This window comes from Meleagris gallopavo, chromosome 13 (genome assembly GCF_000146605.3).
Source record: "Meleagris gallopavo isolate NT-WF06-2002-E0010 breed Aviagen turkey brand Nicholas breeding stock chromosome 13, Turkey_5.1, whole genome shotgun sequence".
Lineage (NCBI taxonomy): Eukaryota > Metazoa > Chordata > Aves > Galliformes > Phasianidae > Meleagris > Meleagris gallopavo.
In genome coordinates, this window is record NC_015023.2 from 18,664,447 (window position 1) to 18,686,151 (window position 21,705).

General features: G+C 50.6%; 1 protein-coding gene across 1 annotated transcript; it reads right to left on the reverse strand.

Annotated features, from left to right (window-relative positions):
• Positions 1 to 908: 908 nt before the first annotated feature.
• Positions 909 to 21,699, reverse strand: FBXO31 (F-box protein 31). The gene is given in 11 exon segments (XM_031555470.1): positions 909 to 4,549; positions 5,679 to 6,043; positions 6,617 to 6,770; positions 7,462 to 7,571; positions 9,140 to 9,214; positions 9,773 to 9,940; positions 11,183 to 11,259; positions 14,224 to 14,310; positions 16,307 to 16,378; positions 21,434 to 21,517; positions 21,520 to 21,699. Coding segments are annotated over 11 exon segments (1,476 nt in total). The 5' UTR covers positions 21,581 to 21,699; the 3' UTR covers positions 909 to 4,326.
• Positions 21,700 to 21,705: the final 6 nt, after the last annotated feature.

Here is a 21,705-nt window from a genome sequence, read left to right on the forward strand (position 1 = left end):
ACACGCAGCAGAAAGGTGAGGCCCATCTGATGCTTTTCTCTGGAACAAAACAGAAGCAGCAAACAGAAATAAGTTCACAAAACCTCCTTTTTTTTTTTTTATTATTTGAAATTGGAAAAGGTTCCTTGGGTAACAACAATCAGGTGTAAAAGTACCACATGGATTCCGCTCGGCTTTCGCATTTCGCCGGGATGAAGGAGGCAAAGTGTCACAAAGTCACACCTGGATTCTGCACAGCTCGTTCCTCTCCAACCCACAAAGCAAAGGGCAGCAGAACCCCAACCCGCGGCTGGGGATGCAGGCAGAGCAGCTGAGTCATTCAAACCTCAGTTCTCACATTCACGTGGCACCACAAGAGGTGCTGGATGTGCAGAGGCACTGGGGAAGAAAAGCTCACCTTGCCCCTCTGCACACAGCTGGGTTCTGCTGCTTCACCTTCACTTCACCGAGAGCAGCTTCAGAGAGACGTTTTGATGCTGAGAGCCTGCTGGATAAAGTGGGGAGTGCAAAACACACAGGGTACTCCTGCTTGGGGCAAGTAGGAACACTAGGCAATGAAAGAAAGGGCAGATCGCTTTAATTAAGCTAATGAGCTCGGCTGATCCGAGTGTTTTTTCTGTGAAAATCCAAAAGACTGCAATCCAAACCAAAAGCTGTGATGGTACATGTTAATTCAGCACAAAGTCAGCAGCACTCACATGCTGGTAAGCTGCCTCCCACATCCCCAAAGTGTCGCTGCCCAACTGCAAGCAGTGCCGCCTGCCTGACCTGCAGCCCTTTGGCAGCTGAGCACAACAGCTTATCAGCCACACGAGCACCCAGCTACGAGACAGTTAATGTACCATCATTCCCTAAACTAGCTAGCTGAGATAACACACCCCATTTCCACACGACACCCAACACTCCCATTAAGTTTCACTAGGTTTTTTTATTAATAAAAAGCAATAAAAAGCCATCTTTTGAAGGCAAACGCTGAGCCAGCTGCAGCCTTTTCCTGCTGTTTACACCTCCAAGCAAGCTTGCACGTGGATTTGCCCTCTCCCCAACACAACTTCCCTGTTTATTTGCCACCCGTCCCACCGCGCGGCTCAGTGTCACCACGGAGGAAAGCTGGCAGCCCAAGTCACAATTGGTTCCACCCTTTTTGCTCCTCCTGCCACAAAACAAACACCTGACGAGGCAGCACGGACTGAAATAGCACAACCGCAGCGCTGTCACAGTGCATTTATAGCAGTGCTATCGGGCCCAACACAAACAAATGGGCTGGAGGAGGATCTCTGATGCTTGTGTTTTCCAGCTGGCCAAAGCCGTGTGTTTTGACAACACAAAGCACAACCCAGGAGCACAACACAGTCTGAGCACGTAAGTCATTTGCTTCAAGTTCCTAAATTGGAGTTAATTAGACGCTGTGGCTACTGGGGCAGTGCTGCTCTGCAATCTAATTGCAAGCACTGTGTTTATTGCAGAACGTTTCCACCAGGAGGATTCCTACCCAGGCAGGTTGTTTTCCATCTTTCTCAGCATCTGGAGCCGAGATGCAAAGGCAGCCCTCCCTAAGTTCTTCCTGCACAGAGCGAAAAGAACCAGGGCACAGCAGCAGCAGTTTGTTACCACCCTGCCAAACGCTGCCACATCCCAACAGCCTGCCAGGCCTCGAGGATCAGAAGGTGAACAGGGAAGGGAAAGGAGGAGCACGGATACAGGGCTCGCTATTTTCACCGCCTCTGCTCTAGGCAGAATAAAGCCACGGCAGGTTTGCCTTTCATCAGGACCGGCACGCTCTGACACTTTGAGGCCAGGCAGGTACAGCACAAACCCACGGAGGCAGAGCTGACACGTGGAAGGCAGCACTTCCCAACACGCAGCTCTCACCTTCAGAGGGGATCCACGCCAGCCATCCTGAGCGTCCTTGTGCAAGCAGCAAAACCCGGACCGAGCAAAGCTCTCCTGCCACCTGCTGCCCAAGGCAGGCTCTGGCAGCAAGGAGAAGCCGAGCTGCAGCTCGCAACTCCTAAAAGCACTCCGTGACACAGCACTGAATCATATTCATGCTGCCTTTACGCATTCAGCTGAGCCAACACAGCAGGTTACAGGAGACACCTGCTGAAGCCAGTGTCTGTACTCACGAGGCAGCGCTTCAGGTCCCAGGCCGAGCTTGCAGCACAACACAGGCTCATTTGCAATCTTAGAAAAGCAAAAGCTATTAAGGCAGCTACGCAGAAGTGCAGGGTTGTCTTATGTCTCTTCTTCGCCAGGCGAGCGGGGATGTTGTGGGAAGGAGGAATGCAGAAATCAGAACCACAGGCACGGCGCTGATGGAAGCAGAGGTGGTTTTTAGGGACAAGTGATTTTAAACCAGCTGCCCAAGGGGGTTTCTCTCAGCCCTCCAGCTCAGCTCCCTGCCTCTCTCCCAGCCCTGCACAGCACAGGGGCGAGACCACAGCCAGCCCTTCCTTCTGCCCACACCAACAGGCACATCTCCAGCAGGCTGCTCAGAAACTCCTGTTGCAGCTTTATTCACCAGGACGGGAACAGCATTTCGGATCCTCACCTCTAACACACAGCCAGCTTTTCCACTACTGACGAGGCGGCAGGAAGCAAAGAAAAAAGCGCCCCAAATCGCCTTCATGTTCCCAGAGGGTTGTGAAACTCTACCCAAAGAGACAGGTTAATCCTGTGATGGATGTGACCTTCTGCTCTAAATCTCTGCTGGAGGCTCAGATCTCACGCAGCCCGAGGGAACGCTCCAGAGCCAGAAATGGCAAAAAGCCCTTCTGACAGGGAGGATGAAAAGCTGCTCAAAGTGCTCCCTAAGAGAGGGCTCAAATCCTTCCTGCACAACACGTTTACAGACCAAAACCTGCGGAGTTCTGTTAGACAAACCCACCTCATCCCTGGGGAGGATCTGCAACAGAGGACGCGTTTTACTTCCGACCAAGGCCTTCCTCACCAACTGCTCTCTTCTTCACACAAAGATCCCAATTATCTCCTCCTACAGAGAGAGGATTAATAACGAAATGTGCTGGGATGGTTTGGAGCACAAGACACAATTTGTACATTAGCTGGGCAGGATTTTCCTACGCTGCATTGCTGAGCAGAATTACGGCCTGTGGGGAACCTGGCTCTCCCAACAGCAGCCCACAGAGGCATCTTGGAAAGAAACTGAGCCCAGGAGATTTCTGAGCAGCAATCATCTGGGATGAAACACGCGTGGCTAGAAAGGGAACAGAAGGGTCTCGTGAGCAGAGCAGCAGCATCAACCTGTCAGCACCAACCACAAAGTGAGCCACAGACACCAGAACTCCTCACTGCACAGGGCAACCTGATAACTGAGGTCGCAGCAGTACCAGTGACAGCATTCCTGCTGCCCAGCACAGACAGGACTCAAAAGGCTGCATTGGGGTTTATTTCACCCTTGTTTTTTTTCCCCCCCCCTCCGTTAGATTTCAGGCCCAGCTTTCAGCTACAAAAGCAGTTCTGAATGCAGCAGCTTCTGCTATTCACTCCCACTTGCAGCTCTGTACCCAGCTCCTGTGAGAAACAAGAACCCCCTGCGCTGAGGGAAGCAGCCCTGAGCCCCAGGGACAGCACAGCCATCGACCTTCAGGAGCCATTCCCAGGGGAGCCCTCCCCTTGCTGCCCAACGGGGGATTTCTCACAAGGAAACGACCCTCTCTAATTACTCAGCCAGAGATGCAGGTACATGACACACCAGCCCCTCTTGATGATGCAGCACCCAGAGAAAGGTTTCTGGAGAGGAGGACGTGCTTGCTCGGCGCCGATGCAATTAACATTAAGCAGCCAGCCAGTCTGCAGCAGGGGATTGAGCAGTTTGCAGGAGGGTAAAGCAGTTCTCCCAAGAGGACAGACAGGCCCGGAGCACAGCAAAGGCTTAAATGAATCCCCTCCCTGAAGGAGAGCTTGCTCCATGGGAAACTCCTAATGGCCACTGCAGAGGGTTCGTGTCCATCCAGTTAATTAGCTGTTCTGTGATCCAACTCTGAGCTTCAGTTATTTTTCTTCCAGTACATTCTTTTTTTTTTTTTGCAATAAGAAAGCTCCGTGTCCTCCTCTGCAGGATCCCTTCAGCTATTCAAAGCTATGCTACAGACCAAGGACTGCTAGGGGAGCAGTGAGGGGCAGCAGGGAGGAAAGGGCACTCGTGGATATTTTAACAGGGGTGTGTACATTGGGGGATAAAAAGGCTTTATTAAAAGTGCATGCTTTCCTTCAGAGGTACGAAGAGCAAGGAATCCCCAGCATATCTCTGGTTGGGGAGCGCAACAGCCTTTGCAGCCCTTAGCCCTGTCCATCACAAATCACCCATCAAGTAGCCAACGACTGAATATTCTTCAGCATTTCATCAAAAGCCTCACGGGAAGGCGCTTCGGCGTTCTGGAAGGAGACTTTGATCCGACTGTACAGACTGAAGGACTTCAGCTCCAGCCAGATGAATCCAAAGCGATCGTCGTCAAAGAGCACAAAAACACCGGGCGTTCGCTCGGGGCTGGTGAAGCCATGGCCAGCAATGAGCCCCGTCCCGTAAAAACTGCAGGGAGAGAAGAGCAAAGAAAGGTTTGGGAACGGCCAAAATTACCCAATATTTAACAGTTTTTAATAAGAATACGATCAATCCAGAGCCAAACACGCTGCTGCAGAGCAGGGAGGAACCAATTCATTTGGTTCACATCACAAAACACTGGCTGATTTCATTTCAAAAACAGAAAGCTATTCATTGCTATGTATATTTATCTGAGCACTCCTAGAAGCTTCTGGCTTCTAATTAACACCTGCAAAGCGAGAATGAGCTCTTCTGCAGCTCAGGCCAGTGATTCAACTGAGATTTATTTAATTCTGCAACTCAGAGATCAACCTAGGTGCAGACAGCCCTCAAAGGAAAGAAAACACATGGGGAGAGGGCGACCAGAGAGGGAAATCTTGCGACAAAGCCAGGGGAAAGGCAAGAAAGGAAAATCTTAATAGGAGCTGGGGAGGAGTAAAGGTCAGTCTAACCTCCAAGCAGGCAGCAGGTGGAGCAGGGTTTGATTCAAACACAGCTTGCGTGTGACAGCAGGGGCCTTCTGGGATTAACCAGCTATTGGTAAGCTTTTCCATGAGCACAGATGTTTGGCTGAAGGTCACCTGCCTAAGCCTCAGCTTCTGGGCTCTGTTTCCACACCTCATTTAGCATGCTGCTTCACTGAGCCCAGGCCCCGCTCCACGAGGCTCTCTGTGTACCTGCACCTCCTGCTTACGCTGCTCAGCACCTTGCAGATTTGGTGCCAAGGCAGCAGATGCCAGGGAGAGGTGGGAGGGAGCACTGTGTTCCCACAGCCAAGGAACACAAATGACACACAGGAACAGGAAGCAGCTCAGATATCCGAATATAGGAGCTGAGCAGCCCTTGGAGGGGATAAAAAGGTAAAATATAGAAAGGTGCTAGCTCTAGGAGGATAAAAAGCAATCTACAAAGGAAGCAGGATTGCAGATGGCAGCATGGTTAAGAAAGAAAAGGATCAAAAGAGAGTAAGAAGAGGGCAGCAGAGAAAGAAAGGCTGAGCACAAAGGGCTGGGAGATCCGCGTGCAGGTAAAGGGCAAACAAACACAGCACGTGCTTCAAAGATTAACTCTTCCAGTTTCAAGAAGCAAACGGCACAAAACAACTCGCCCCCATTACCAAATGCGGCAGGTCCGGGGGTAGTCCTCGTTCCTCGATATCACCCCCATGGGCAGCACGAAGGGCTGGGATGCTGGAGCCTTGTCCTGGGCTGCCAGCTCTGCCACAGCCGTAGTCTCTTCCCCTTCGGCACCTTCTCCTCCCTGGGGCTGTGCAGCAGGTGAGGAGGCAGCCTGCTGGAAGCGATCCTCGTCCTCCCTGCGCTGCTCCTCCTCCTGCTCCTCCCGCCGCACCTGCTCCTGCACCTCCAGGACAATGCGAGAGAGCTCACTGAAATCACGAAGGTTCTCGATGTCAGGTAGCTGCAGGGGGTGAGCCAGGTCTATCTCCACAGTCTGCTGCCCGGCTGGGATGTTGGGATCTCCCTGGAGACGGGAAGAAACAAAGCGGCTGCAGGGCAGGGTGCCGCACCTGGCTTCTACACAGTTCACCCTATTCTACACCCGTCAACAAAAGACATCAGGCTTTGTTCGTTGAATTCTCTGTGCCTGCCACAAACAAGAATGTTAGACCAAATGCTACAAGCTGGGCTGTACTTGCAAGGATGAAAGAAAGCATCAGCACATCAACATTGTGTCAGAATCACTCCCTGCAGACAGGAGGGAGCTCACCAGCTTGGCACCAGCAAAAAGCTGCTGCCTTTTGGTACCTGCTCCCCTGATGCACGAGTGATCTCCGATCATCTGCTACCAGTTGCTCACAGAAAGTAGCTCATAAAGACAGAAAAGGGAGGGAGAGCCAGTAGCACCGTGAAAAGCTTTGCAGAGCAAGTTGTAGCTACGCTGGCACACGTTCAGATCCACAAATGGCACCAACACCCACAAGGAAATAAGCTTTGGGGTCGCAGCACCTGATTACTTCTCCTTTCTCCTATGGATCCACGGCATCAATGAAAGATTAATTTACCAAGCGGGTGAGAGAAGGGAAAGCACACTCACAGTGATTTTAGTCCCCTTGGCTTTCCTTCCATGAAAGCTCAACATGACAATCTCCAGCCCATGGCTCCCATACGTCCCCTTAAAGAGACCTGGCTTGATGAGGTCGTCAGGGCTGCTTGGAGGGAGGTAGATGCGTCGGTATGTCAAGCAGTTGCTGTGCGAAAGGAAAGGACAGAGAAGCTAAGAGAAGACTCCCAGGCATGAAGAACGCGTTTGCAGTCAGCTCCCTGAGACAGCTCTGGGTTGTCATCACGTCAGAGGCAGGATGTGTGCTCTCAGTGTTACAACAAGCTGCAGACCTTGTCTCAGGCACGTGCAAACACACCTCCCTCCACTTCCCTCCACCAGTCCCTGCTGGCACACCAGGATGCTCCTGTTGCAAGGCCACAGAAGGCCTCAGAAACGCTCCCTGGCAGTGCTGGAGGACCTAAGGAGCAAAGCGTACCTCAATGTCTGCTATTACAACTTTGGAGTGATAGTCAAGAAAAGTCCTCGAGGACTGTGTCACTTCTGCCTAGTGCACCACAAAGCATATGCTTGGTAGCCTTGTTACTCAACAAGAGTCCCTCAGGATCACAGATACTTGGCTCTGTCTTCAAAACGAACACTATCAGATGGCTCAAATACCATGCCTAGCTATTTTAGCAAACGTGTAATGGAAGCAGTGATAACAAACCTCCATCTCTCTGCCCCCTATCTTTGCACAGAGCCTGCAGAACCCAAACAAACTGACGTTCCTCTGGCTGCGAGAGGTCATCACAAGGACCCCACTTTCAGAAGAAACGATCTAATGTGGTCTGGTAGTTGCAGCAGCCTTAATACCTAAAAAGAGCTGGTGCCCTTACTCATATTGGCTGGTGTAGATGAACTTCATCAAGATGAGCTCTTGCATGTGCTCATGGAAGATGTCCTCCAGCGTGCGACCCCACTCTTCCCGCAGCCACGTCCGGAATTCCTGTAGGAAGACAGAGATGCTTCACTTGCAACTGTGCCACATGGGTACAGTTCCCCATCTGAGCACAGAGAGGGCACACACTGACAGCTGTGTACGGGGGGGAGTTGGGAAAAAGCAAACATTGCTGCAGAGAAGGCTTGGAAAACCATTTAACAGTCATCATGGTGACTGCACCACTAGCAAGGCTCTGCACCATAAAGACAGGCTTCCCTTCACATAAACACTGTGTGTACCAATGTGACTCCTCAGAACAAAAGCACAAGCGTGACCTGTTACTGCAAATCAGCTGATCTGCTGCTATGTCCTGATTTATCCTTCAGGAACCCATCTGTGCACCCATAACAGCCCGCTCCTGTGCCCTACCCTAAACACAAAAGGGGAAGCTTCTGAAAAGCACCGAAGATTTAGGGGGTTAAATCCTGCTCATATAATAGTGATGCATCTAAATCTGAAAAAAAAAACCTCTTGAAGTCCCTCCACACCAGCTCTGACAAGTTAATACCCTCACATGAGTTAGCGTGCTAACAGCTTACACTGAGATAGCAGCCTACCCAGCAACATTCCCAACCTGCTTTATCTTCTAAAGCCAGATCCCCCAATTACCATAATGCCACGCATCCTTAACACGGTGCTTTGAAAGTATTAAAGCATTTCTCATCTGCTGCAGAAGCAGAAAACACTTAATGAAACCTCTCACCCAGCTGTTTCCCATTAGCAGGCAGACATCTTAAAGCACACGTTAGGAGTAAGAAAAGGATCAGGTCTGTCATGCTGAGTGAGCTGCAATGCCTGGAGCAGCTACGAGCTGAAGGCTTCCATCCTGACAGTTACATCTACAGCTTGGAGCAGGCTGAGGTAGGGATCTGCCTTGCTGGGTATGCCTTACACAGTCACGGGGTAAACAAATAAATGGAGCTTTAATCCCTCAACAAAGGAGACAAGCAGTAGAAAGGTGCCCCGCTGACAAACCCATATTCAAATGCAGCTGGTGCTCAACATTAGGAAAGATCTTCATTATACAGACAGCAGTACTGCAGAGATCAATGACTGGAGAGGGTAGCAGTGCATACTGCTGCCTTTCTCCAGGCAGCCCTGCTAACAAACAGGACCAGCACCACAGCACAGGTGCTCAGGATCCAACAGCAGTGGGGAAAACGGCACCTTGCTGGGAAACCCTAACTCTAAACCTCTGCCTTGTTCAGCTGGATGGACGGAGCAGCCTGCTCTCACACTGCTACACACTGAGGCAGGGCCAGGCGTCCACCCAGGTGCACTGTAAGCTGATCCCATCCACTGAATCCTTACATCAAACCTCAGTGCATGCAGGAGCTCCCTAAGATCCTGCAGGTCTTTATGCGTGCCCACTTCAAGCTCTGATTCAAATGAGAATCAATTCCACACACTCAAGAGAAGATGAGAGCAAATCAGCCTCAGGCTACCAGCTTGTGCTTTCAAGTACGTTCAGATACATGGATCAGTGCATTAGTTACAGGCTTAGATAAGACAGCAGTGCTTTATCTTCAGAGAAGGGACACACACACAGCTTCAAGCCGGTGCAGCACTCTTACCTCCTGCCTCCCCCCTGACATGCGGTGGTGATCTGTCTGGTTGCATTTGGTGGAGAACTCGTCCTTCTTCACTATCTGCAGTTAGCATGGAGGAGAAATGAACAGGTTACAGACCTGATGAGAGATGCCTGGGATGGCTTAACTATGACTGCTTAGAGTAAATGCTTTGCACAACAAATGTTACTGAATTAGGCATGGGAGAGATCTCATTAAGAGATACTCAATGCATCAGCTATAGGACAGAGAACTAACAGCCATAACAAACCCAGGGAATTCTAATGAAAGATCTTATGCTGCTTCTCTGAGTTGTTTTTTATTTTAAGGACAAGGAAGCAGCCTCACAAGAAGCTTTACAAAGCGTTCAGCTGAACGGATGATGCTAAGTCGCCTTCCTACAGTCTCACTTAGCACTGGAAAACCAAGCAGGTCTGCGTGGATGCACCCAGCAGCTGAACAAGGCCACTTTGTGCGTCCTTTATTTCAACCTGAACACATTGCTGTTACATCCCAGGGCCGTATCCTGTCTTTTGTTCAATCTGCTTCTACAGCCAAGGCACATACGTGCACATACACACACACACACACACACACTGCCCCCAGCACAGTGCTGTTGCAAACGCTGGAGGAGCTCACCTGGATGTGGCCATTATGAGGTCCCTTGTGGCCATACATACACTCAACCGTTGCAGATTTCCTCTCCATGAGATGGATCCTGAAGAGAGGTTTGAATCTCATCGGGTCATCGACGTGAGGGTCGTGAGGTGGCAAGTACATCCATCCAATGATGAACAGACCATCCACCTGCAGAGGGATGGGAAACAACACACACAGCATCAGCCTTGCTCACGTCCTTTGGAGTTCACAGCAAACAGCTCTGGCGCCTATACTACAACAGGGCAAGAGCTGCAGAACAGCTTGCTGCATTTCCAAACTGCTTTCCAGCAATTAAACCAGACCATATGCACTCACAGCACACCCCTGGTGAAGAGAGAGAGGGTTTCTTTATGAGGTTTTTCTGCACCAATGGAAAATCATCAGGCTTTTATTGTTGCAAAGGACTTTGTGACGGATGCTTGGTGCACAGGATCCGGAGGGAGAGACCACACAGCAAGTCAAGCTCTAATTAGTTTGAGAGCTCCTGCTGGCAGATTCTCAGAGTTCTGCTTCTCATGATTATCTGCTCCTCCTGGATGAGGAATTATTTGGCTCTATTATTCACGGGCAGCACAGGAAGCAACAATCCTCTCAGCACAGAAGCACAAGCGCCAGTTCTCCTCCTGCAGGTCTAACAGAATCCTTCCCTTCCAGCCCCACAGTTCCAGAGAAAGGATATTTTCTGAGCAGAGATTTGAGAGGACAGCAGAGCAGTGCCACGAGGGCACACCTGTTTTTGTAAGGTCACAGCATCACGTAAGCACTTGGATGTACTCTTCTATCAGTTTATGAAATAGAGCATTGCAAAATCGTAAGCACAGAGCAGCAGTGGCCCTGGTTATTTGTTATGGGTCACCCTGCCACCTACTGCACCCTGGGGTGCAAAGAGTAAGGGCTTCTGGCAGTTTTCTCGCCCAGTCTCAGTAATACAGCATCGAGGTTGTTCATTAACTGCTCTCCCCAGCAGGGCTGGGAGGCTCCACGAGTCTTGCATCAGCAAAGGATGGCAAAGTACAGAAAGGTGAGGTGCACAAACACAAGGTCAAAACCTTTTGCAAAATGTTCAGATGCAGGCAAAGGTTAAGCACGAGGTAATGGGCCAGCACTGAAGTCTCTGTGGTATCAAAGCACTGTGCCAGCCCCCAGAATAGCAGCATTAGATTCTAAATGAAGCCTTGCCCTAAAACATCCCTCACATCTTCCTGTGTGTTCCTGCAGCTGAAAAACAATAGGACTGCCTGGAAAAGGAGGTGCAAAGATCCAAGGAGCGATGTGGGCACCGACCACGTGCTTGAGTGCTGCTGTTTAGAGTTCTCAACACCACGCAGGTGGTGAAGGGGCATTCAAAAGGTTCAGCCCTCCATCACAGCCCCAGGATGAGGTACTCACCACCACGTTCAGCAGTCCCCCATAGGGCCCAATGTCCGGCTGCCACAACCCCAGGATGTGTCGGTATCGGTGCAGCACTGGGGAACAGTGAGACACTGATGTCAGCATTAATGAGCTAAGAGATAAGAATGTGGGGGGGGAAAGAAATAAAGGGAAAAAGAGACTTATCACCAAACTGCACACCACGCTGACCAATGCCACCCACAACAGCATTGTAAGGAAGTGAGGAAGGTTGCACCCAACCACTTCTGAACTGAGGCCTCCCATGAGCTCACGAGGATTTCCTGTCCTCTGAAGCCCTGCTGCACTGCAGGGGCAGGAGTTTGTTCCCAGGACCTCACACCAGCAGATACCTCAGTGGGAGACCTCTGCAGATCACACGACATATCCAGAGCTAAACACAAATCAAGTATCCACCACCTCCAGCTACCAAAAACGCACCTGATGCCTCACGCTGCAAAGCAACAGAAAATAAAGACACAGAGGCGGTAAAGAATAGGGAAATGTGAGTATTATGGGAATTTCCCCTCCTTGCAGGGACAAACTTGCCTCCAGAGTTAAGCATCCTTCTTCAAAACAGCCAATAAACAGCGGGGCAAAGCGCACACACCATGCCAGCTCGGGAGCTGCGGAACTCAAAGCAAGCTGCTATATGTCAGCAGTGCCCAGAAGCTGCTGCCCAACCCCTCTCACAGCTGCTGCAGCACAGGAGGCTTCTGCTCCTCATCTCTGAGTTGGGTTCACTTTCAATCACGCCAAAATTAAAGGGCAAACAGGAAAACTTCTTTGAATTGGGGATGATGCCTACGCAGGACCATCTTAAGGGAAGCTTGGAGATGTTCCCTGCCTCCTCTCCCAGCCTTACAGCCATGCTTTTTGTCCATATAGTTTTCAGATACAACCAGTAACCTTTGTGTGCAGGTGGCACACACAGTCTAGCACCTTGCGTGGGAACAACAGGACATAGGTTACTTCTAAGACCTCTGTGTCACAGGGATGCTCCTGGCCAATTTGGAAAGACACAACTTACAGAACCAGCGTGAATGGATAATGGTTTTTATTTCATGTCAATCATACAGGAAGAACTGAGTTTCAGTGCAGCTTTGTTCCCTTAAGTACCTGGAAGAGGGAAGACTGGAGGGGTGTTTTTATTACAGCAAAGCAGAGAACTTCCACGGTGGATGAGAACAGCAGGGAGGGTTACCCAGAGCTGAGCCAGCTGGCCCCAACAAGACTCAAAGCAAAACCCTAATTCCCTTTCTCAGGCCTGAGGGAGACTGTTTTTCCCTTCTACGAAGTCTCAGGATTGCAGCTAAACCCACTGCTGAGTTCCAGCCCTGGCTTCCCCATGGCAGGAGACGGATGGATCCGACAGCTGCTTCCCTCCCCGCTCCTCAGAGCGCAGCAGCACTTGGGCTGCTCTCCAAAGCTTGCTTTCCTCCGCTACGCACAAGACCTCCAATTCTTCTCAGTCCTGAAGAAGTCTGTCGCCTATCCAAACTTCTGAGCCCGTGTGCTACCAAGCAGAACAAGAAATACACCCCTGGGAAGCTTCAGCAGCACTCCCACCCAGGCAGGCTATTACCATACTGCCACACGCAGCCCTGCAAGCCCTTCGGATGGAAAAGCAGCTTGGGAAGGGCTGGGGTGAGCAGCGAATGCCTCAGCTCCCATCACAGGAGCTGCCTGGGCAAAGTCTGATGCCTGTGCGCTTCACCAGAGCCACAGGGCACACAGGACAAGGAGTGACAGAGAGCAAACGCCCAGCGATCCAAGCAGACACGGCAGAGCCTGCACAGCACCAAACACCGTCGGCGTGGGAAGGCACTCCCAACCCCAGAATGGGTTATTAAATCAGGAGCACGGCACGTGCTTTCATACCCCTCTGTTTTAGCTAAATCCCATTACACTGCCTGTGTCTGCTTTGAGGACGAGGCAGAAATAAGTGCAAAAGCCCAACGAGGGATCGAAGCAAGACGTCTATAAGCAAACTGAGCTGGAAGAATGTAAGCAGCTCTCAGCCAGTTGCTCAGAGCAAAGCATCGCCAAGGAGTGCTGAAAACCTGGAGAAAGCAATCTGAGCTGAGCTGGCTCATGTATTGTGGCCACAGTCAACCCTGCTAAGGAAGGTTTAACAGCTGGGTGGGGGGGAAAAAAGGGGAAACAGGCAATGACATTGTAAACCACGCTGGCTGTTCCCCAAGTGACACGCCGTGCCTCTACAGAAAAGCAGCTTGAGACTTCAGATGTTTGGGGCTGCAGTTGAGGGAACAGCACAAAATGCCATTTCAGAGCCACCACAACCAGCTTGTTCAGGGCAAGCACCCAGGCAGCAACCTATAAAAGCTGAAAATTTGTACTGATTCCTGCAGCAGAGCTGTCACTGCTTCTCTCTTGTGACCTGCATTAAAGACAACGTCAGCACGGCCTGCTGTGCATCTTCTCTGAATGGCCCATGCTCAGCTGTCTTCTTCAGCACAGGTGAGTGTGCAGCATTCACTCCTCCCATTAGCACGTGTGGAAGAACTCCATTCCCAAGCACTTGTGAATTAGTAACCTGAGTTTGCAAAGTGACCTTATTCCCCTTCCCTAAGGAGCATGAAAGACAGCTCAATACTCCTTCCAGACACCAAGCAGCACAGGCTTCCCTCGCTGGTTTAATGTGATCAGCACTAACCTGAACACCTGCAGAAAAGCTGAGCAGCAGACTGAAGGGTCAGACTGCTCCACAAGAACTGGAACAGGTTGCCCAAGGAGGCTGTGGATGCCCCATCCTTGGAGGCATTCAAAGCCAGGCTGGATGTGACTCTGGGCAGCCTGGTCTGCTGGTTGGTGACCTGTACACAGCAGGGAGGTTGAAACTAGATGATCACTGTGGTCCTTTTCAATCCAGACCATTCTACGATTCTCTGAACCGCTCATGAAACCCTCCACACTATCCCAAGATCCAACCCAAAACAATTTGCTCAAAGCAACGTCACACTCCATGCAGCATCTCGTGTGTGCTCAGTGCAGGAAGCATCAACCAGCAGGGTACGTACGGCAGGTGTAAACATCTCTGTACTCCATGTGCTCGTAGTCGGGAAGGATTTTCATAAAACGTCCCGACTTCACCCGTGGGTTTATACCTGAACAGACACAGCAGGGTAAGTGCCAGAGAACTCAGCTCCACCGTCACCTTACGATGAACCTGGATCAGCTCCCTTCTCGTTTCGTTTCCAGCTGCGGTGCATCAGTCAGTGGTTTCCAATTTGCTTCCTCAGGCACAGCCAGTTAGCAGGGTTACTGCCACAGAATTTGGCATGTTCAGCATTACCCAAGATAACATTTACAAATGACATCCAGGGAAGTAAAAGCGGTCCCCCCCCAAAGCTCTGTGGGGGGACAGCAGCGAGCATCGCTGTCTGAGAAGTAACTGCACAGAGGGCAGCCCAGCTCTTGGGTTAGTGCTGCTCTCTAACACCGGATCTCAATTCCCACACTGTTTCCTGCAAAAGTACATTTAGTGCACAGAAAAGCTTAGGTGACATCCCCCAGTAGCTCCAAATTAACTCTTCCGCAATTAAGGAGGTTTATGGGACAGCAGAGAAAATGGTGGTGGTGGGGGGTCACCACCAGGAAACTGTTCCAAACCCACTAAATGTTCTGTAAATCTGAGCAGGAGAGCTAGGACAGCACATCTTCTGAAGCCAGAGAAGGCTGCCAAGCACACTCACCAGTCTTGGCTAACCCTGGTTAGCAACCATACTGGCTAGGATTGCTGAGTGGATATGAATGGACAAGGGCACAGCACAGTCCTTCCCCAGGAACGCGGTACAGACCATTGCAGAGGTAGTCCTCATACATCCTGTGATGCTGCGGATGCAGAAACTACAGCAGTGGAAGGGAAGACTGACAACAGACCTGTCCTACAAGTCTTATCAGACTCTGGAAATCTGCAGAATGGCAGTAGGGCCTCCAGTGCTGACCACGTCTGCAAGAGCTGGCTCAGCATCACCCAACCCTCCCACCCAGACAAGCTGAGCGCTTTCATTTCATGAGCACAAACAGAGGCAGTGGGTGATAAAGTAGTTTTACCTGAGGATGCTCAGCAAGTCTAATAGGGAAGATTAAAACCCAGAAGTTGTTCCTTTCCTGCAGGAAGACCAGTGCTTGAGGCAATCACTGCTTCAAGGCTCAGCAAATAAAGCAAGTGTAGAAGTTGAGATGGTTTTTGGCTCTGCAAAGCCTATAGAGACCTCTCATGATTGCAACTTGGGACAGTTACTGCTTTTGCCATATAAAACAGAGTCTTATCTGAACAGCCAGAAACCACAGGTTAAATCTTGTTCTTTATACTGAGGACTACAAACCCTTACAAAATATGTGGTGGTGGAACCAGGACAACACAGCTTGATAGTGCTGATATAGGATCTCCTGCAGGCTGAGCAAAGCTCTCAGAGCAACTTCTGACTGCAAAGGACAAGATTTGGTGACAGGGAGACAGCCTCACATGGATCCTTGCCTCCACTTGGGCCACAGATCATCCTGCTTTCTTCTCTCTGACACCCCCCAAACCACGAGATAGCAGATGTGCCTTCTGCAAGGTAGGTGCCCGCTGAATCTGAGGTCCCACTGCCACAGCCATCCCTAAAACAGCGGCACCTGAGCAGAGCCCAGCCCTGCCATGTCCTCCTCCTCCAGGAGCAGCCCAAAGGACTCCCACCAACAGCTCTTTCCCACTGGCAGCATAGAATGGCATCCTTTCACTGGGACCGGCCTTAACCTAAGTCACACTGGGGTACTGGCAGCCTCTGAATAGAGAAACATCGCTTAATTCCTCAGCGAGATCTGAACAAGGTAAAACAAATGGGAAATGATGAAAAACCTTCATTACGCTCCACAAGAAACTTAAATTCTGTGCCTTCTTCTACCAGAGGATTGGAGGACAGATGTCCCAGCTCTCTCTATCTGCTCAGTATTAAATAAAATCCCAAACGTCTCAGCTTCACAGATGCCTTTGCCATTAGAAAGCGAGTCTGAATAACTCCCACTGTCAAAGCCTAATAAATATTCAACATGTACACGCTTTCCAAGTTGGTACCGAGCAAAGACATCCAGATCTGTAGCAGCTTCATCACTTACGTTTGGCATAGACATCCCTGCAGGACACGCCTGTGATCTCCAACTTGCGCAGGTTTTCACACACACCGTACTCTGCAACGACACAGATAACAACGTCAGCTCTGGCATCGAGGCCTTTGCTATGCAGGATTGACAATGAGATGTGAGGTGAGCTCTTGCAAGCCAGGCCATCAATCCGAGAATCTCGTTGCTGTTCTGCAGAGAAAATGAAAAACCGGAGGTAACTGCACTGCAGTTTGGGAATCCAGCACTTTCCAAGAGATGCCTGCAACAAACACACAACGCAGCAGAGTTGCAGAGGCTGACATCTACACTGCAAGGGGTGTGAAATGTGAGAGACGTACTCATTACAGCTCCGAATGCGTGCCCGTTTCGATCACATCATGAGAGTGAGTAGTAATTATTTACTCCCACTGAGCCGCCTGCCAGAGAAAGCTGCTTATTAGGATCCGAAGAAAAGGTCAGGGACTTAAAAAAGAATGAAATTGAGACATAAAACAGACATCGGCGTGTACAAATATGGTTACACATGAAAGCGGATCAGATGGAGATGGGGCTGCCCAAATGCCTTTGATTGCTCACAGAACGCCCTGAAAACAAAGCAAGCCACAGACCTTAAAGGCTGCTTTGAAGCACAAAATGAAATCATCTCCTTTTGTTTGCTGGAAGTCAACACCCGACTTCTAAGAAATTCTAAGAAATAAAAGCAAGGACTGATATCTCACTGCAAGGAATCCTTAAGAAAGCAGAGGGAGGAAATGAGAGGAGGGAGATTCCAAAAAACCCATCACAGCAACAAGCACGCTGCTGCAGCACTCCTGTTAGATCTCAGCGTGCAGAGCTATCCTCCTTGACATCTAATTCCTCCATACTGCAGATCAAACACAGCTTCCCCCAGCAGTGCCAAACACCAGGGCTGCCAAGCACTGCTGCAAACCGAGGATCCATTTTTCACGCAGGGGAAAAGCAGAAGCGTCCCCGAATGAATCCCGACATCATTCAGTCTATAAATACAGCACTTGTGGCACACATGCATGATGATAAAGCAACCACAAAGCTTACCGTCAGCCTGCCTATGGGGACACACACACTCAGCATCACATTGCTTTGGGTAAACAGCGAGTTCAATCGAGGTAAGAGTGGGCAGGAGGTACAAAAGCACTGCCCTTCATTACAAGATGCAGAAGCCCGTGGCAAAGCTCCTGCTGACCTCCACGGCAGAAGTCAGAGGAAGCTCAATGCATCAAACACCAGGCAGGATGAGGAAGCACAATTAGGCAGAGAGCAGACAGACGAGCTCGCAGGAAAGCGCGCCCAGCCCAGCATAAACAAGCCTCTTAGTTCTGGGCTGCAGCCCAGCCCTCCTGCAGGTCTGTGAAAGCAGAGCTGAGCTGGAGGCTGCACACAGAGCACCCTGCAGCCATCCCACGGTTCGTCCCCCCCCCGCCAGGCTCAGGGAGGCTCTCAGCTGCTGTCCACGTGTGTGCACAAGTGGGTACGTGTGCCTCGTAACTGCACCAAAGGGGCAGAGGGAACGGTATGTTTCCTCAGCTGATCAGAAAGTCACAGGCCTTGTGAGCTGAGGGAAGCAGGGTGGCTATAGCTTGCTGTTTGTAAGCAGCCCTTCCACCTGGCTACACAAGAGGCAGGCTTTGTGCAGCAGGCATTGCAGCTAGGTTACGTTCAGCCTCACGGAAGATATTCATACTGCATCAGAAAGGGAGGAGACACACGGAGGATCCTGTCCAAATGGCACCTCTCCACGCTGCCAACAGCAATGCCCACATAGAGCCTTCCCCCAGAAGCCCTCGTTTCTCCCCATTTTGCCTCCTGCATCCATAAACCACCCCAAGAGCAGCCCCAGAACAGATAACTGCCAGCACGTACCCTGAACAACAGAGCGTGGTGGGATGAGGTTTGAGGTCAGAGCTCTATCTCAGTTTCATGCAAGTGCCCTTGACAACCTGCAGGGAAATTCTAGGGAAGCAGAAACGCTACAAAAGCTGCAAACCCCACTTCTCTGCAGGTAGGCTCCCTTAAAATGGACTTATCTCAGTGCTGCAGCTCACTGAGTCAAGTACCTTAAGGAGTTAACAGAAATATACAGTTAGAAATAATCCTGCTTCAAAAGTAAGGATGGAAATTGGTTTTGAAGCTCTCCCTTGACCAGCTGCAAAGGCTGTTTTATTAGGTTTATAATGAGTGCTTGGAAAACGTGCCAAACACGGCGACACGGTGCTGTTTCCATGGCCACATGCATTGGAATCAAAAAGACTTGGAAAGATATAATGAATCCCACTAACACCTTTCTAAGTGTAATCTACTCCCTGCCCATGGCAAAGAGAGCCCTCCTTGCAGCTGTGACATAATCTCCTGGAAGCAGGGAGTGTTTCCACTGTATTTCAAATAATCAATCAAAGACCACTGCTTTTCCCTGTGTCTCTCAGCAGCTCCAAGCACTGTATGTGGACACCTGAAGCTCAGAGGGAATTAGGATGCCTGGTAGAGCCTGACACCCTTACCACTGCTAAGGTTCGACAGTGCCTTGGCTAATCGTGTCTTCTAATTAGTCCTGAATAAAGGTATGTTTGCAAGGCCATGCACAGAACAGAAGGCATAGAAACTTATTGGATTATTTCAGACACCACAAACATGGGAGATTCTCAGGTCAGCGCTTCTGAAGGACAAGTTTGGAATTGGCTTCTTGTTTCCAAAGGCTTCCAAGCACTTCTCCCAGTGGAAGGCTTGTAGTGACCAAAAGGAGGAGCTGTGATCTGCAATGAATGAAGGCATTTGTGGAAACCCTGAAATAAGAAGATGAGTGGCTTCAGACCTGCAAGCTACAAACACATCTGGGGAAGAACCTCTGGAGAATGGCCAGTGCTGTGCACCTGCCACCAGCAGCGAGGAACAGCAAGCTATGGGCTTTCAGACAGCACCCGGACCAAGAACAAGGTGGGATATGAAAAAGCACACCACAGTTCTCTAAAGATACAGATATGCAGGTTAGGGCCTTGTGACATACTAAAACCACATTCTCATTTACTAAGGCCATGTAACATAGAAAATAGTTCCCACTGTGGGAGCATGGATTCTCCGGAGCCCTGGAAGAGCTGAATTCCACCCAACAGCCCTCACTGAGCACACAGAGCAGACTTCCACGCTTCTCCCCAGGAACTCTCCAAGCCTTGCTCAAGCTAAGCGTCCTCAGCAGCTTGGCTGACACTTCTGCAGGTCCAAATCTAATGAAGATTGTTGTTACAACCCAAAGCCTTTTCAGGCATGTTCTAGAAGGGGTTATTCTGAACCACTGCTCTGTTTCTAAGCATTTTGCTGCTGCTATGCTGCTTTAAGGTAGAAGTTGTGGCCTACCAGGTGCTAATCAAGGTAGGTCAAGCCATGAGCAACGGTGCTTTAATTCAGCTGCCACTGCAGAGATCAGCAATCTCCTATTTATAGACAACACGAAAGCAACTGCAATCCTCTTCTTGCCAAAGAAGCAATTCAAAGACATTGTTTACCCCAAACAGTTGCAATGATAAAAGGACAACAGTCCTAACAGCCACAGCAGCAGGGTTACACAACAGCTTCTGGTTAATCCCTGCAGTCTCCCCATGGACAACCACCAGGAGAAGCCACCCCTGCACTTTCAGGACAAGCCCTCTGGATGTTTGGACCATTCACAACACGTTTTCAAGACTGTTCTAAAAGTGAGCCTGCCCACAGCAGTACAAGAGGAAAACATCAGTTCTGAATGGGCAAAGCCAGGGTTTCCCACCCCCAGCACTGCTGCTGCCCATGATGAAGGTACAAACTGGTTCACACAAAGCACTGCAGCAACTCTCTCAGAGATTAACTGTTGCGTTTCATTTCAGGATTGTCTTTCTTTTCCTATCTCAAATAGTTTTATTTACACAGGACAGCCGCAAAGTCAAAGTTGACCACTAATTCCTTAAGAGTACAGCTCTGGGGCATCACCAGCAAGCTTCAGACTGAACAGGCCATCAATATAAGGGGTACGGTTGGAGAGGCACACATATTCTCACCCTATTCCTTTTCACAGCAGGACACAAAGGCATGCATTCAATGCTGCAGTACCACCACGATGGCAATCACTTCATGCTTATGTGCAGAGCCGTGCAAGTGAAAGTCCAAACTGAGAGCAGCTCAGATTGTGACTGATTAAAAGGCTGCAGGAAGTCTCATAAATGCCCAGCAGTTCCTGATGCTTATTTGGGCCTCACGGCTTGCACATCATGCCTTTGGTACAAGAATTACCTCCATCAAACCTGCAGCCCACCAATACGTGCTCTGGCCACAGCTGGAGCTGATACATCAGAAGAAACACAGTGTTGGGAAAGAACAGAAATTTGGTCTGAAGCACCTCTCACCTAATTGCTAACGAAGAGTATAAGGAAAGAATGGCTGTTATTTGATTAGCCTGTCACCAAGAAAGTGTTAAAGTTATTGGGATCACTCCCTGCTGAGCAGAGAAATAAGACTGCTTTGGTGTATATTTTACAAGTACAGCCTTTGTACTGTCCAAGAGTTCTTGGGTAGTGCTGATAAAGCATGAACTCATTCCTGTAAGGTTTAATGCATCCTGCTGCCTATAGCAGGCAGCCTTTCTGACACACCTACAGTTCTCACCACTGGTACCAAGACCAGAAAAACAACAGTGAATGTAAAGGACCTGGAAGCACCTGGCAGGACAGCATCACAGATGAGCACAGCAGGACAGCGCGTGGAGGGTGAAACAGCCGCTGCATTAACAAACAGGGGACAGACAGACAGACACACTGATATCACGTAAAGGTGAGGAGTGAAACTGCAGCACCGGGCCACAGCAACACAGCCCGAGGCGGTGCAGAACACGGCCACTGTTTGCACTGCTGCAATGCACACGTCAATACGGTGCTCGCTTTACCTCCAGATCCCCAGTGCTCCCAGATGGGCACCCAAGGGTTCCTTCCTCCCCCAGCGCACTGACTGACCATCACCCCTTCCCACCGCCCGAAATTCCCCTCCACCCGCCTCCTGCCAGGACGTTCCCAGGCCCTGCGCCCACCGGCCCCATCTCCTCCCCAGCCACCCCAGTGCGCCCCATAACCCCCCAGCAGGCGGTACCTTCCCGGCAGCGCCGCCTCCAGATGGTGTCGGTGCGGAGGATGCGACGGAAGGTGGTGCATCCCCGGGCCCGGCTGGGCAGGTGGTGCCGGGCAGCGAGCCGAAGATCTGCACCAGCAGCTCGGGGGGCAGCTCCAGGAGGGACATCGGCGCCCGCCCGTTCGGACCCACCTCGGCGGGGTGCGGCGCGGGCCTGGCGCACTCGATGCGCTCCGTCAATTCGTCGTCCTCCGCGGAAGCGCCTCCGCCGCCTCCCGCCTCCTCGGGATCCG